Source organism: Erpetoichthys calabaricus, chromosome 11 (genome assembly GCF_900747795.2).
Source record: "Erpetoichthys calabaricus chromosome 11, fErpCal1.3, whole genome shotgun sequence".
Taxonomy (NCBI): Eukaryota; Metazoa; Chordata; class Cladistia; order Polypteriformes; family Polypteridae; genus Erpetoichthys; species Erpetoichthys calabaricus.
Genome location: NC_041404.2, coordinates 71,750,966 through 71,765,621, shown reverse-complemented (window position 1 = coordinate 71,765,621; position 14,656 = coordinate 71,750,966). Strand labels below are relative to the sequence as shown.

The 14,656-nt window shown below is 38.4% G+C and overlaps 1 protein-coding gene across 2 annotated transcripts in view; it reads right to left on the bottom strand.

Annotated features, from left to right (window-relative positions):
* Positions 1 to 4,763: 4,763 nt before the first annotated feature.
* Positions 4,764 to 14,656, bottom strand: part of si:ch211-180f4.1 (uncharacterized protein LOC100144405 homolog) — a 65,821-nt gene continuing 55,928 nt past the window's right edge. For both annotated transcript variants that reach the window (XM_051933490.1, XM_051933489.1), the window contains exons 2-3: positions 6,187 to 8,589; positions 4,764 to 6,156 (exon numbers count right to left, since the gene is read on the bottom strand). In XM_051933490.1, the coding sequence (XP_051789450.1) occupies positions 6,265 to 8,490 (2,226 nt within the window). In that variant the 5' untranslated portion in view covers positions 8,491 to 8,589 and the 3' untranslated portion in view covers positions 4,764 to 6,156; positions 6,187 to 6,264. The remainder of the gene's footprint in view (positions 6,157 to 6,186; positions 8,590 to 14,656) is intronic.

The window sequence follows — 14,656 nt, the reverse complement described above, 5'->3', positions numbered from 1 at the left end:
GTATTTTTGAAAATCCTTCGTGTACAAGCTGTTACACAGTAGGAGTCTGGAAAGCGTCGAGTGTATTTAGATGCTCTTTGGATTCTTCCTGTCTGAGTGGTGCTCTGAACACAATCTACATGTTCCATTAACATTTCCATAAGAAAAATCAAGTACTATGTTAGACACTCTGGTTCACTATGCACAGTACCTTATACGGAGAGGCTGAAACATGTCCTTACACATTAAATCCGTTTTTAAAAATGTCTTGATGTTGATACTGCCTCAGTGTTGAACTCCATCTATCCTTCATTTTCTATTCTGCTCATCCAGTTCCGAGTCACTATAACCTATACTTGTAGTACTGGGCCCAAGGTGGGAACTAACCCTAGACAGGGCATCCATTCGTCACAAGACGCACCCTCACAGGGCCAATTCAGAGCTACCAACAGACCCTACACACATGTCTTTGGATGTAGGAGAGAAACTGGTGTGCCAAAAGGACAAGCTAAGCAGACACTGACCACAGTAAAACTGTCTAAAATAAATAAGGGAAACGTACAGCTTACATGCCATGGTGGAGGATCAGCTCCAACTGTCTCACTAATGTACATCTTATAACAGTGGGTTTAAGAGAAAGACATGAACCTGTCTCGACAAGTTGTATCCATTCCTCTTCACAACCATTTACATCGATGCGCTCCAGCACAATCTCACCTTCTGTTGTGGTGGCCACTATTGAGCAGGTGGCTGGAGTTCTAATTCCCCCAGTCAGAAAGGAATATAAGAGACTCCCTGCACATTCATCAAGTTCTGTTAGTCATGTCATCATTCAATCAAGCGATAATAAATACTCTTTGGGTGGACTGGAGTAAAGGGAGAACTGGAAGCCATGAAGGCCAACATTTTTTTTCTTTTTTGGTTTAACATCACAGCAGAGCTTCCATTTAATACAACAAATTTTACAGCACATTTTTCTCTTGGGAACTTTTCATTTTCTATCTTGTGTGAAATCTTAGTTTCAATTTAAAGCTATAATGAGTAAAGAGGCCAGAAAACAATTAGTGGGAACGTACTGGAAAGCAAGTAAAATACAAACGATTACATATTTGATTTTTAAACTGATACACACAAACAATATGTTATGTGGCCACAAGGTGGCAATTAAGTTAAGCTTTCAAGCTAAAATTGAACATCACTGTGCATAATTGTAATACTATAAACAGTTATGCTGACATAATCTCAGTTCTTTAGCTTTGCATTTTAGATAGCATACAGTGGTGTGAAAAACTATTTGCCCCCTTCCTGATTTCTTATTCTTTTGCATGTTTGTCACACAAAATGTTTCTGATCATCAAACACATTTAACCATTAGTCAAATATAACACAAGTAAACACAAAATGCAGTTTGTAAATGGTGGTTTTTATTATTTAGGGAGAAAAAAAAATCCAAACCTACATGGCCCTGTGTGAAAAAGTAATTGCCCCCTGAACCTAATAACTGGTTGGGCCACCCTTAGCAGCAATAACTGCAATCAAGCGTTTGCGATAACTTGCAATGAGTCTTTTACAGCACTCTGGAGGAATTTTGGCCCACTCATCTTTGCAAAATTGTTGTAATTCAGCTTTATTTGAGGGTTTTCTAGCATGAACCGCCTTTTTAAGGTCATGCCATAGCATCTCAATTGGATTCAGGTCAGGACTTTGACTAGGCCACTCCAAAGTCTTCATTTTGTTTTTCTTCAGCCATTCAGAGGTGGATTTGCTGGTGTGTTTTGGGTCATTGTCCTGTTGCAGCACCCAAGATCGCTTCAGCTTGAGTTGACGAACAGATGGTCGGACATTCTCCTTCAGGATTTTTTGGTAGACAGTAGAATTCATGGTTCCATCTATCACAGCAAGCCTTCCAGGTCCTGAAGCAGCAAAACAACCCCAGACCATCACACTACCACCACCATATTTTACTGTTGGTATGATGTTCTTTTTCTGAAATGCTGTGTTCCTTTTACGCCAGATGTAACGGGACATTTGCCTTCCAAAAAGTTCAACTTTTGTCTCATCAGTCCACAAGGTATTTTCCCAAAAGTCTTGGCAATCATTGAGATGTTTCTTAGCAAAATTGAGATGAGCCCTAATGTTCTTTTTGCTTAACAGTGGTTTGCGTCTTGGAAATCTGCCATGCAGGCCGTTTTTGCCCAGTCTCTTTCTTATGGTGGAGTCGTGAACACTGACCTTAATTGAGGCAAATGAGGCCTGCAGTTCTTTAGACGTTGTCCTGGGGTCTTTTGTGACCTCTCGGATGAGTCGTCTCTGCGCTCTTGGGGAAATTTTGGTCGGCCGGCCACTCCTGGGAAGGTTCACCACTGTTCCATGTTTTTGCCATTTGTGGATAATGGCTCTCACTGTGGTTCGCTGGAGTCCCAAAGCTTTAGAAATGGCTTTATAACCTTTACCAGACTGATAGATCTCAATTACTTCTGTTCTCATTTGTTCCTGAATTTCTTTGGATCTTGGCATGATGTCTAGCTTTTGAGGTGCTTTTGGTCTACTTCTCTGTGTCAGGCAGCTCCTATTTAAGTGATTTCTTGATTGAAACAGGTGTGGCAGTAATCAGGCCTGGGGGTGGCTACGGAAATTGAACTCAGGTGTGATACACCACAGTTAGGTTATTTTTTAACAAGGGGGCAATTACTTTTTCACACAGGGCCATGTAGGTTTGGATTTTTTTTCTCCCTAAATAATAAAAACCATCATTTAAAAACTGCATTTTGTGTTTACTTGTGTTATATTTGACTAATGGTTAAATGTGTTTGATGATCAGAAACATTTTGTGTGACAAACATGCAAAAGAATAAGAAATCAGGAAGGGGGCAAATAGTTTTTCACACCACTGTATGTGTTATTCATATCTCAGCATCTTGACTACCTGATGTTCCTTAACAGGACAATACGTTGGCACAGTGATTAGTGCTACTGTCCCACAACTTCAGAAACCCAGGTGCAAATACAAGCCTAGCCACTGTACATGTGGAGTTTCTACAAGATAAAGTGCTGTGGAAACTCTAAATTGGCCCTCGTGGTTGTGTGCATGAGCGTGTCCTGGAACAAGTGGCTTCGGAAAAATGAATGAACAAATCCATCCATCCATCCATTTTCCAACCCGCTGAATCCAAACACAGGGTCACGGGGGTCTGCTGGAGCCAAACCCAGCCAACACAGGGCACAAGGCAGGGAACCAATCCCGGGCAGGGTGCCAACCCACCGCAGTGAATGAACAAATGGAACAGTAAATGTATTTTTCCATCATTCTGCTTATACCAAAATGAAGAGATCTGCTGAACTTTAAAAGATGCCTTCTGGTCCTCATTCATTTTTCATTTTTTAAAATTAGTCACACATTGAAGCTTGACATGATGTTCATTAAGTGACCCCATTGCTATTCATGTTAAAAACAGATTATCTGGGTATTTTTTGACTATTGTGTCAAACCACATATTTCAGCTGATCAAAACTTGGTGTTCTGTATGGCCAAGGTATTCATGTCATTTTCATGTCATGTCACTTTGATTGGGGGGGTTGGATGGGGGTATGTTTTGGGTTTGGAACCTATCCCAGCCAGCAGGTAGCGAAACACAGGAATAAACACTGGATGGGGTGCACACATCCACACACCAAACACACACTTGGGACAATTTATTGTTGCCGATTTACATAACCTGCAAATCTTTGTACAGTGTGAGGAAATCCACCCACACATGAGAGAGAATTGCAAACTTCAACGCAGGTGAGGACCCAGGACACGAACCTTGGTCTCTTTACTGTGAGGCAGTACCGCTACCACTACACCAGTGTGATGCCTGCCAAGGTAGTGACAAAATTAATTTATATTAAGTTAGTAAATATGTCACATGCAAGGAAAGATGATTATTTTCTGGAAGTGTGTAAAAAACACATATCACCAGTCTTCCTAGCCATAGGAGATCACCGGCAGTTAGTGCAGACATACCAGAATGAACAGTCTGATATCTCCTACTAGTCAGAAACTGGTGCCCTGCAGTCCAGCAGGCAGATGGATTGCCAGCCACTGAACAACGACTGAGGCCAGGGTGCATGGATGACTGCGTGCCAGTGGCCTGTCCCTGGCATCACTGAAGAAACACCTAAGTGACAGGGGCAACAGTGTAAGGTTAAGCACTCTTTGCCCAATGACTAAGAATTAACTGAATGTACATACAGATACAAAAATGTCACAACTATTTGTTTGGATAAACTCAAAGTGTAGCATATTATTAGCTGAAAGCTTTTCCAGACCAAACTTAATAAATGCAGCAGTGGTTTATCTCAGAAATCTGTGGTCTTTGCCTTTCTACAGTATGGAAGGACACTGGTATGTCATGGGTTGGTAAGGCCAGTTTTCTCTGAACCAGAGCCATGCTAAAAAGGCCGTGGGAAACTAGATGACTTGGTGGAGTAGCTCTGCAGTGTAGTTATAAAAACAAACAAATAATAATAATAAAAAAAGTTCATTTTAAAAGTAGCGTTTTTGACCACAATATGCAGTGCTCAAATATATTACAAGGCAATTTTCAAATGAAATGCAAAGCTACACATATGTGGTACATACTACTGTACATATCACATTAAAAACATTTCTTTAATTATTCAAAATGCCAATGTAAATGCTGCATTTCTGTATGTTTATTTTTTACTACTCTGACGAGTTAGTATTTTTGCAGAAACAGTAAATACATACATATTTTATTAAATGAAAAATGCTGCTGGTATTCAAATTTTTAACATCACTTTATTTACCTTTTAGTTCACATTTTATTTCAGTGCTAGCTGAAATCCTAAAAACAAGGTGAGACCTCCTGGCATTTAATTTGAAATATCAATATTAAAAGCCCATATACCCTGGTCAACTAAAAACCAGGAGGAAAGTAACAGCTCATTTGAAGGTTTTGGAGAAGCATGTAATCTACAACTGGTGAGCACTTACAAAGTTAAAAACTTACAGTAAGAAGTACATGTGCCTTCAGGAAGTGGAGACCCCGTTAAAACACATAAATATACATAAAATGTGCACTTCAGTGAAAACAGGTTGAAACTGGCTAACAATGCACAAATTTCACTTTACCGAAATAAAAAACTGTTTCCCAAAGGCTAACCGAATTCCTTAAACCTCATATACTGTACAGTATATTTTTAAACACACATACATACATATATATATATATATATATATATATATATATATATATATATATATATATATATATATATATATATATATACACACACACATGCATATATATGTAGGATATATATATATTTATGGGATTTTCTCCTATCTCAAATATGAATCTGCCTTCAGGGACCATAATCTTCTTACACATCTCAAAAGACACAGATCAGAATGTTACATTCACAAAGGAAATGTCTTTGTTTACCTTTTCCAAATGCATTCTCCATTAGCACAAAAATGGGGGTACTTGGCAGGAACTACTTTAGAAATTACAGCTTATTTTACAGTTAGTCCTTATATACCAGCCATTTCCAAAATGTTTTGACTACCATCCACTTTTATAATTTTCACATTTTCCCTCTCTTCTTACATCCGACTAGCATACAGAAGATTGCGAAAATGGATGAAGATGTGGTAGGAGGAGGCATGTTTGGATAGGAAGCAGCGCTTTTTGCTACACATGAAGATTGTCTGCTACCCCTAACAGTCTCTTTCACTATAGTATAGAAAATAAAACATTACATAAAAAGTGTGATTAACCATTTGTTCTCTCTCTTTTCAGTAAATAGCCTCCCCATGTTTATAAAATTTAATTTTTTTTGTAGTGTACTCTAGTGCATTAAGACAAGTCTGATTCTGCATAGTAATCATTACCTTGGCTAAAACCCTTTACAGGTGTGTCTTTTCTTTTCCATTTTATAGCTCTAAATATCAATTTGCTACCAGTCACAAAGATAAGTAGTTTGTTTCTGTGGACACAGAATACCTGTTAAAGTACAAGTAAAGCAATCCAATGGTACATAAAGTGAACTATTCTTTCAATTATGCATTAAGAAAGCATCTTTAAAAATAATAAAAAAAAATCCCCCCCCAACACACACACATACATACCTTACACACACTTGAATGTGCATAAACATACCCAGACACAGCTAAACACACACACACACACACACACACACACACACACACACACACACAGATTTTACAAGCTTATTATCCATTCTACTGTTCATTCAAGTCCTTTCAAATAAAGCAGACTACCACATGTATGTTTTGGAAGTGTCTATCTGCACACTCTGCTGCGCCAAACTGCATTCTTTCTCTTTTTCAGTTTCATTTTCCCACAGGTTAATGAGGGGTGGGTAGAGTTCATTTAAGGGGATTGAGGTTGTATGTTGCATATATTTCTTCAAAGAATGATGGCAAGCTTTCTGCTTCATCCTCCGTCCCATGTAGAAAACAAGCAACGCCATGATGAAAATAGCAAACATCGAGCCCATCACAGCAGCTAGAGCTACATTACTTGGCTGGGCAACCATTTCCACTGAGAACGTGGCCTCTTTAGTGGTTACATTGAGACAGGACCGCTGTGTCTGGTGACTTGTGGCAGCTGAAATAGTGAGACAGACTTCATATTCTGTGGATGGCTGGAGATGAGTCAGGTTGTATTCCTGAGTGTCCACAGGAACTTTTGCAGTATAGCTAATGTGAGGGTTATGAATCTTCATGGTTGCCATTGCCCATTTGGGCTGAGGAACTTCATGGTCTATTCCAGAGCCCTGGTTAAATGCACCTGGATACAGTTTCCACTCTACCACCACAGAGCGAGAGTGAATATGCTTTGCCACAATCACCAGGGCTTGAGTGGAGTTTGACAAAGCTAGGAGATCTACTGAAGAAGCTGTGCTGCCATCCGCAAACACTTGTAGGGTCAGGCTCCGTGTATCAGCACCTTCTGAATTCCATGCAACACATGTATAAAGACCTGAATCTTCAGGCTCCACTTTCCAGATTTCCAAAGTACCCTGATTTTGCAGCTTGTACTTTTCTGTTGTTGTTTCAAGGGTGACCTTACTCCCAGATGGAGTGACCCAGTAAAACTGAGGTGCAGGGTCTGCCATTGCCCAGCAGTCCAAGTTAACAGTAGCCCCAGCAGTTGTGTTTAGATTAACAGGAAATCCATGACCTGAAATTAGAGGCAAACAGGAGTTGGTTGCCAAACCCCAGCCATTAAGGACCTCTTGAAGCTGGTGTCCATTCAGATGAGGTGGGGAAGCACACAGTGTAAGTGGAGTTTCTAACAGGCGAACATTAGAGTGATTACCAAGGGCTTTTGCCCAGTTTGACAGGCAATCACAGCGAATAGGGTTGCTATGAATGCTTATTTCATCCAAACTTGGAAGTGATGCCAGGATATCCCTGTGCAATAAGCTAAGATCATTGTTGCTCAACAGTAAGATACGAAGGCCACCAACATTTTGAAAAGCCCTGCGATCAATGAAAGAAAGTCGTGGGTTGTTACGAATTTCTAGTTTGGCCATTTCAGGTAAATTTTCAAAAGCCTGATATTCAATTGCCACCAACTTTTCCATGTTATTCAGGCTTAGTTCCTCCAAGTGGGGGAAATTTCTGAAGTCACCTTCAAGGACCTTAACGATGGGATTCTTATTTAAGTCAAGGAATTTCAGAACAGGAAGGTTACGCAGAGCATTTCTAGGAACTGTTGTGAGTTTGTTGTCATAAAATGAAAGACTTTCAAGATAATTCAAACCTTTAAAAGCATCATCAGGGACTTCATTCAGCTGCATTCCAGCTAAAACTAAGCTGTGAAGTTTAACAAGAGGCTGAAAATTCATGTCTTTTAGACCAATTATGGGATTTTCTCCTATCATCAAGATTTCTAAATTTGGAAGAGGTTCAAACCAGCGGCTGTCAATTACTGATAGCTTGTTTGAGTTAAGGTGCAGACGCAGTAGATTACCCAACCCAGAAAAGGCATTAGGACCAATTGAAGAAATCTGGTTATGGTTAATGTACAGTTCCTCCAAACTGTGTAAATCTCTCAGGCAAAAATCAGGCAATTCTTTTACTTGGTTTTCTTCTAAATATAAAGTAATAAGCTGTGACAAGTTGAACAGACCAATATCCCGAATATGAGTAAAGTGGTTTTGAGACAAGTCCAGCTCAGTTAGGTTGACTAGATTCTGTAGCTCAGAGGTCACATGGGAAATATTATTGCTCTGCAGAAGAAGAACTTGAGTGTCACCTGAGATGTTCCATGGCACTCCTCCAAGCTGAAGCTCGTTGCAGTCGACTGTTTTTGCTTGGTGATATGCTGACTGAGGTGTGTACCATGGGCGGATGTCACAGACACACTGGAGTGGGCAGTTACTAGCGCAAGAGATATGGATGCACAGAAGAAGACCAGTCACTATTATCTGAAGTAAGCGGACAATCCGCTCAGCAAGGACTTTCCTGTACATTGCTGAAAGGCCAAGTTAAATTTACAGAGTTGGGAAAATCCTAGGAGTTCTTGTCAATGATGAAGCCTGTCAGAACTGGATGGGTCTCCGAAGAAAAATCTAAAATACAAGAAAGAGGAATTATTAAATTATATACAGGCAAGTTAAACAGAAAAAGTGAAGACTACAACAGAATCTCTTTTCTAAAAGACACAACAAGAACAAGATGTACAGCCACATATTCACACTAATGTAATTGAGAAAAACCTCCCAGCATGAGATTATCTTGGAGCCCAAGTACAATGTGGCCAAAACAAACTATGTGCCATCTGTGTTGGTCATTTTATCTGTGAATAAATCCATAACAAAGTCAAGTATTTTTATTAGCTTTTCAAAAGGAAAAAATGATTATTTCAGCAGTGAACCACTATTCTCTTTCTTCCTTGAAGCATGTCCCTTACTGTTGAGAAACAACAACAAAAAAGTATTAAACACCATTTGCCTTTTCGTTCTTTTGATACTTCTGACACTATGTAAAGCTGTTTTTGTTTAAATGTTTTATAGCTAAGGATTTAAAGCCCCTCAAAGCCTTCCACTTCAAGTATTTATTATGCATAACTGTGGATTTCACAAAATTAACATTGTACAGGATATATTATAAAGTAGATCATTAATCACAATGCCATTCTACTTGAGCCACATGAAGAATTATATGTATGTAGGCTTTTCCATATTGAATAATGTATGCCATCTACTTTTTAAAATCACTTTAACATGTCAATTTCTCCATCACATTTTTCTTATCAGAGGTAGAATACACCCACACCTTCTCTTATGTGAGTTATATACCGTATACAGTATATTACATCTCTACAGCAGAAACATCCATTCATCCATTTTCCAATTTCTTTTCCACTGCAACCTAGTATATGCATATGCATATATGTATATGGACTTCTCCCAGTTTCCAGCATTTTAGTATAAAAATACTTGCAGCTCAATAATAGAATTGAAAGTTCTTTCTTTGAAAAGGTAGCAAGACACTTGACACAATGTTTTAGGAAGAATTTTATTTTCTGTAGCTTCTAGAAGCCTTGCTAACAATAGTGGCACTAAGCGATTTAACGATTTTTTGTAAAATCTTACTGGATAGCCATCTGGGCCTGAAGTTTCTTTTGCCCTGCAATGAATTTATGGCATCTTGTATTTCAGATAGTTACAGAGGTTTGTCAAGCTCGTCTGCACTGATGCATCATTCTGTATTATTTGTATTTTATCAAAAATATTCTTGACTTGAGTTATAATATAAGTAATATAAGGACTTACAGTATTCCTTAAATATGTTGATTACAGTCATGCGCTGACTTATGGCTCCATTGTGACTAGCCATATGGTCATATGTCAGTTTGGCCGTATGTCAGTCACAAAGTGTGTATTTGAAACTGAGGGTTTGTGCCTCTTGTGTGGGTCACTGATGTTTAAGTCTCTGTGTCCACACGCCTGGTTTGCATAAGACAGTGTTTCTTAACCTGTGGATCATGCTGTTAGTAGGGTGTGGGTTGTCATCATTTGTTTGCGAGTGGGCTCAGTGCATTAGCCACATGGTGTAGCACTGATCAAAACAAACAATAAAGGGCCATCCATGAGTCAGAAAACATATGAGACTCTGTAAAATAATAATGATAATAATGAAAGATTTATTACTCCAACTGGTTTTGGCAATTTCTACATTATTACCGTATTGTTTTGTTGGCTCTACTCTATAAATACTAATCGCCTTTTCTTTCTGACCCTAATTCTATTTCATACTGCATTATTAATCTCTTTTAGTATTGCTATCTTCCTGTTTATGTTTTTGTTGAGTTAGAACATATTGGGTTTTTCACCACATTCATAATATTGATAGTGTAACTTAAAAATGGGTTGTTCTGTTTCTCTTGTAGTCAAAAGATTAAATTCTGATTGAAGAGCCAACCTTTTCCTATAGACTGCCTCATTTGTCAATATAGCATTTTCTTAATCAATTTTAGAGATATAGGTAATCAGGTCTGATACCTTTCTTATCTGCAATTTGTTTTTAGTTGAGACATACAAGTTAACTTGAATTCTTAAAACTGCCTTCAGTGTTTCCCTTCGTGTTTCCACAGAAATCCCTGGGGTAGCACTGGTCTTTATAAACAGATCAATTTGTCCTCATCTGCTAAGAGCAACAGATTAAGCTGCCTGTTGTAAATTGGGTTTGTAGAGTTTGAGCTCTAAAATAACAGAAACATGATCAGAGATGACAACTGTACCATATCTGTAAGATTTTTTAGAGAGTGGTAAACTACTACAGATGAAAAAGTAGTCAGTTCTTGAGTAACTGTGATGTACTGATGAGAAGAAAGAATATTCTCTTAAATTTGGGTACAAAAATCTCCATAGGTTAGAATGATTGTGATCTGTAATAAACTGTGTAATTGTCACCACAGTTTTTGATATCATAGACCGATCTAAGTATAGATTTACTACACAATTAAAGTCTCCAGCTATTATAAGTTTATGAGTGCCCATACTGGGAACTAACACATATACCGTATTTTTTGCACCATAAGACGCACCTGACCATTAGACGCACCTAGGTTTAGAGGAGGAAAACAAGAAAAAAAATATTCTGAACCAAATGGTGCACTAATATGTTTAATAAAATATAGTAGAATAATATTTCAACCATGTAAATTCAACAGTGGTATTAAGAAACATCATCACTGTCATTAACAAATAAGGAGAGACTTTAAGGTTCAAGCACTCTTCTAGTTTTATGGAAACCCTAAGAACTCCTCATCGCTAGTGTCAGAATTTATTAAGCTCAGTTGCTCACAATCACTTTGCAGGAGCACGTACCTATCATCACGCGGCATAACCTGTCCAAAGCCACCAGGGGACAAAGCACGTTTGGACCAATGCTCCCTGAAGTTATATCACCAGTCTAGTCCCATCTATATTTGTACTGCCACAAAGCCCTTCATCTCGTGTTTTGTTGTGGGTTTCCAGTTTGAAAAACGAGAATGCGGTGCAAGCACAGCCCTCGATTCAAAAAATTGCTCTGCATACCTGTTTGTCTCGTCTGACAGTAGCTGAAAGGCAGCTTCAGGAAAGAACAGCCTGAAGTAGTCCAGTGGCTGGTAATCTGTCGAGTCCAGAGTCCGACTCAGTGATAATGCGCAAAACATTGTCTGCTGAGTATTTTGTTTTCTGCACTCGCTTCGCTCCCTCATGAGATGTAGATGCTATCTTGCCTTTGTTTATATTTGTTTACATTTCGCAACTCATGCACACGCAAGGATTAGATGCCGAGTCAATGAGTCTAACATTCCTCCAAGCACAGAGGGAATGCCTGTAACGTAACAGTGAGTTTTGTTGCCCTCTACCCCTGGATGTCGACTTTTGTCAGGTAATACACATCATGGTCTGTGACGCAATATTCGCTCCATAAGATGCACAGACATTTCCAACCTTCTTTTGGGGAAAAAAAAGTGCGTCTTATGGTGCGAAAAATACGGTATCTTAAATTTTCAGTCATCTATAAGTGATGTGTATATATTAACCAGAATTACATTAAATGTGTATATGTTCCCCACAAGTGAAATTGTATTATGGATTAAGAGTCATATTAAAATTCAGACACTTCTGGTTTTCTTATCCTAATTAGAATAAAAACTAGGATCGTTTTTCCTTAATTGATAAGTGGGTCTTCTGTAAAAATACTGTATCATTTTTTAAAGATGCAAGAAATTTTTTTCCCCCGTAAGAATCCCTTTGATGTTCGATCTTACAAAATGTATAGATTAATCAGAATTATACTGTTACTGCCATGTAGAAAACATTTTTAACATTAGGTCAAATGTGAAAGATATTTTTAATTTTGATTTTGTCACTAGCATTCACATCTTCATTGCTGGGTCTTATCATCAGTGAACTTGTCCATAAATTACCAAGTAAGGCAGTGGATAAATAGACTAAAAAATTTTCTTTCATTCCCTTGTTTTCCCATATTCTCAAACCGTCCCCATCTTGCCTCTCAAGCCAAGGCTAAGATCAGATAGGACAGCGTCCATGCATGTCATCTGATGAGACATGGCACACCCAAAAACAAGCACAGTCCCTGATAGTGTTGTGGACTTGGGAGTTCCAAAGCACTTAAGTCCCGGAAACTTCAAAATGCACCTCTAATAATGCCCACTGAAGGGGGATATCGCAGTCAAACTCTGGCCTGTAATAAGGACAAGCACAGAATCTTTATAAAATAAAAAAGTTTATTTCACAAAAAACTCTGTAACTGCATGAAGCTCTGTAGAACACACAAGGCAAAAGGGAGTTGCTAGCAAGTCCCAATACAAAATCTCAAGAATAGCTGAAATATAGAACAATAAGTCCACAAATACAGTAAATCACTAATCATCCAAATTCACAAAGAACTCACCACTCCAGAGCACATTCACAATGAACTGCCAGGAGCTGTAGGAGACTCTCCAGATTTATAGGGTGGAAGGCAGTTCCTGGCAGTGATTGGCTGGCGGCCCCAACTCTTGGAGGACCACCCACAAAGCACATGGAATATAACACACGTATCCTACATACTTTAACAAAATCAAAAACAAAGAATAATGCATATAATAAAATATAAATTAGAGAATCAAAAATTAAGATAATGCAGGGGAGGAACCCTGGCTGAAACATGACAAACAGGAGTGAAGTAAAGACTAAAAAACATCGAAAAAAACACAGCTGCCAGAGAAGAACTGCCTTAGGCATTATACACAGAACTATACACACATTCAGTGCCTTATTTATATACTATCCTTTGGAAATGATGAGAGTGTTTTAACTTTAAAAGTTTCAAATTTGGCATAATGTAGTTCATAGCAGCTTGGCATACTGTGAGAGTCCAAGAATCAAAACAGAACATAGCATTTCAAAGCCATATGCTTGTTGATATATTGGCATTCATTTTCCTGGTCTCTACCCTGACTGTGCAAAATTGACACAAATAAATACATCAGACAGATACGACCATTTATAAACATGAATTAACAGCTACATAACTAGCTTCAGATTCTTTACAGCCCAGGATGTCTGTGAAATGGTCAGCACATGATGGCCAGTGCTCAAAGATAATTTGAATGAAATCATCGCTGCTGAAGGTGTTCCTCAGAAAATTATACATTTGAGGCATGACACTGAAACTGATTGTTTTTTTTGCATTTCACATTTCTGTAAAAAGAATCAAATTTATGCCATGAGTAAAAATTACATCAAAATTATGTGGTAACAGATATAGTAATGTTGGTGGACAGCTCGATATATAACCTGCCAGTCAGCAAAGGTGTTCTACAAAAATTGTGACAGCACCGTTATAATTTTTTTTTTTTTTTTAAACTTTGCAGATCCATAAACTGTAACTATGTAAATTATATTTTAGCCTTTGAATTAAACTGACTCTTCTAATACTAAAGGCAAAACACTCTGATCTCAAGCCCCCCCCCTCCTCGATATCATATACTAAAATAAATGTATTCCAATCTACAAGTAAAATTGCTGAACTAAAATGTCTTGTAAAATTTATAGTCCATTATAGTGGAAACAACACGTTGACAACACAAGTTTCACTTCAACCACTGGATGGGATTATATAAGGCATGAGCTGTGAAGTGGAAGGAAGAAGGTTTGGCAAAGGTCAAGTAAGACGTGTTTAGCAATAAAGCCTGAGTTAGGTTGCCAGGGAAGGAGGAACAAATACAGGAGAAATAGTTTCCTCAAATTCAACATAAGCAGGTAACAACAGCATCAGTTTAAATACTAGCGCAGCTCAGTTAATGCACCTGACGTGACCAAATGGGACAGAGGTGGACATCTGTACATATCTTGTAGTTCACAAGATTGTTTCTTTTTATCTGTTTTCTTCTGTACAATCCTTACTTCTGTCCTGTTTTGAACCTCTTTCCTTCATAAAAAGTGCTTCCCTTCGTTATTTACATTTCAGACTCCTTTGTCTTCTTTTCCCAGCCAACAAAGACATCACTACAATACATTTACATGGAGAAGACCAGTGCTTGGAGTTGGCCATTACGCACCCACCCAGCAATCATTTAAGAAGCCTCCACACTGTAGTTTCGGCTGTTGTTTTGTTTCACTTCAACCACTACAG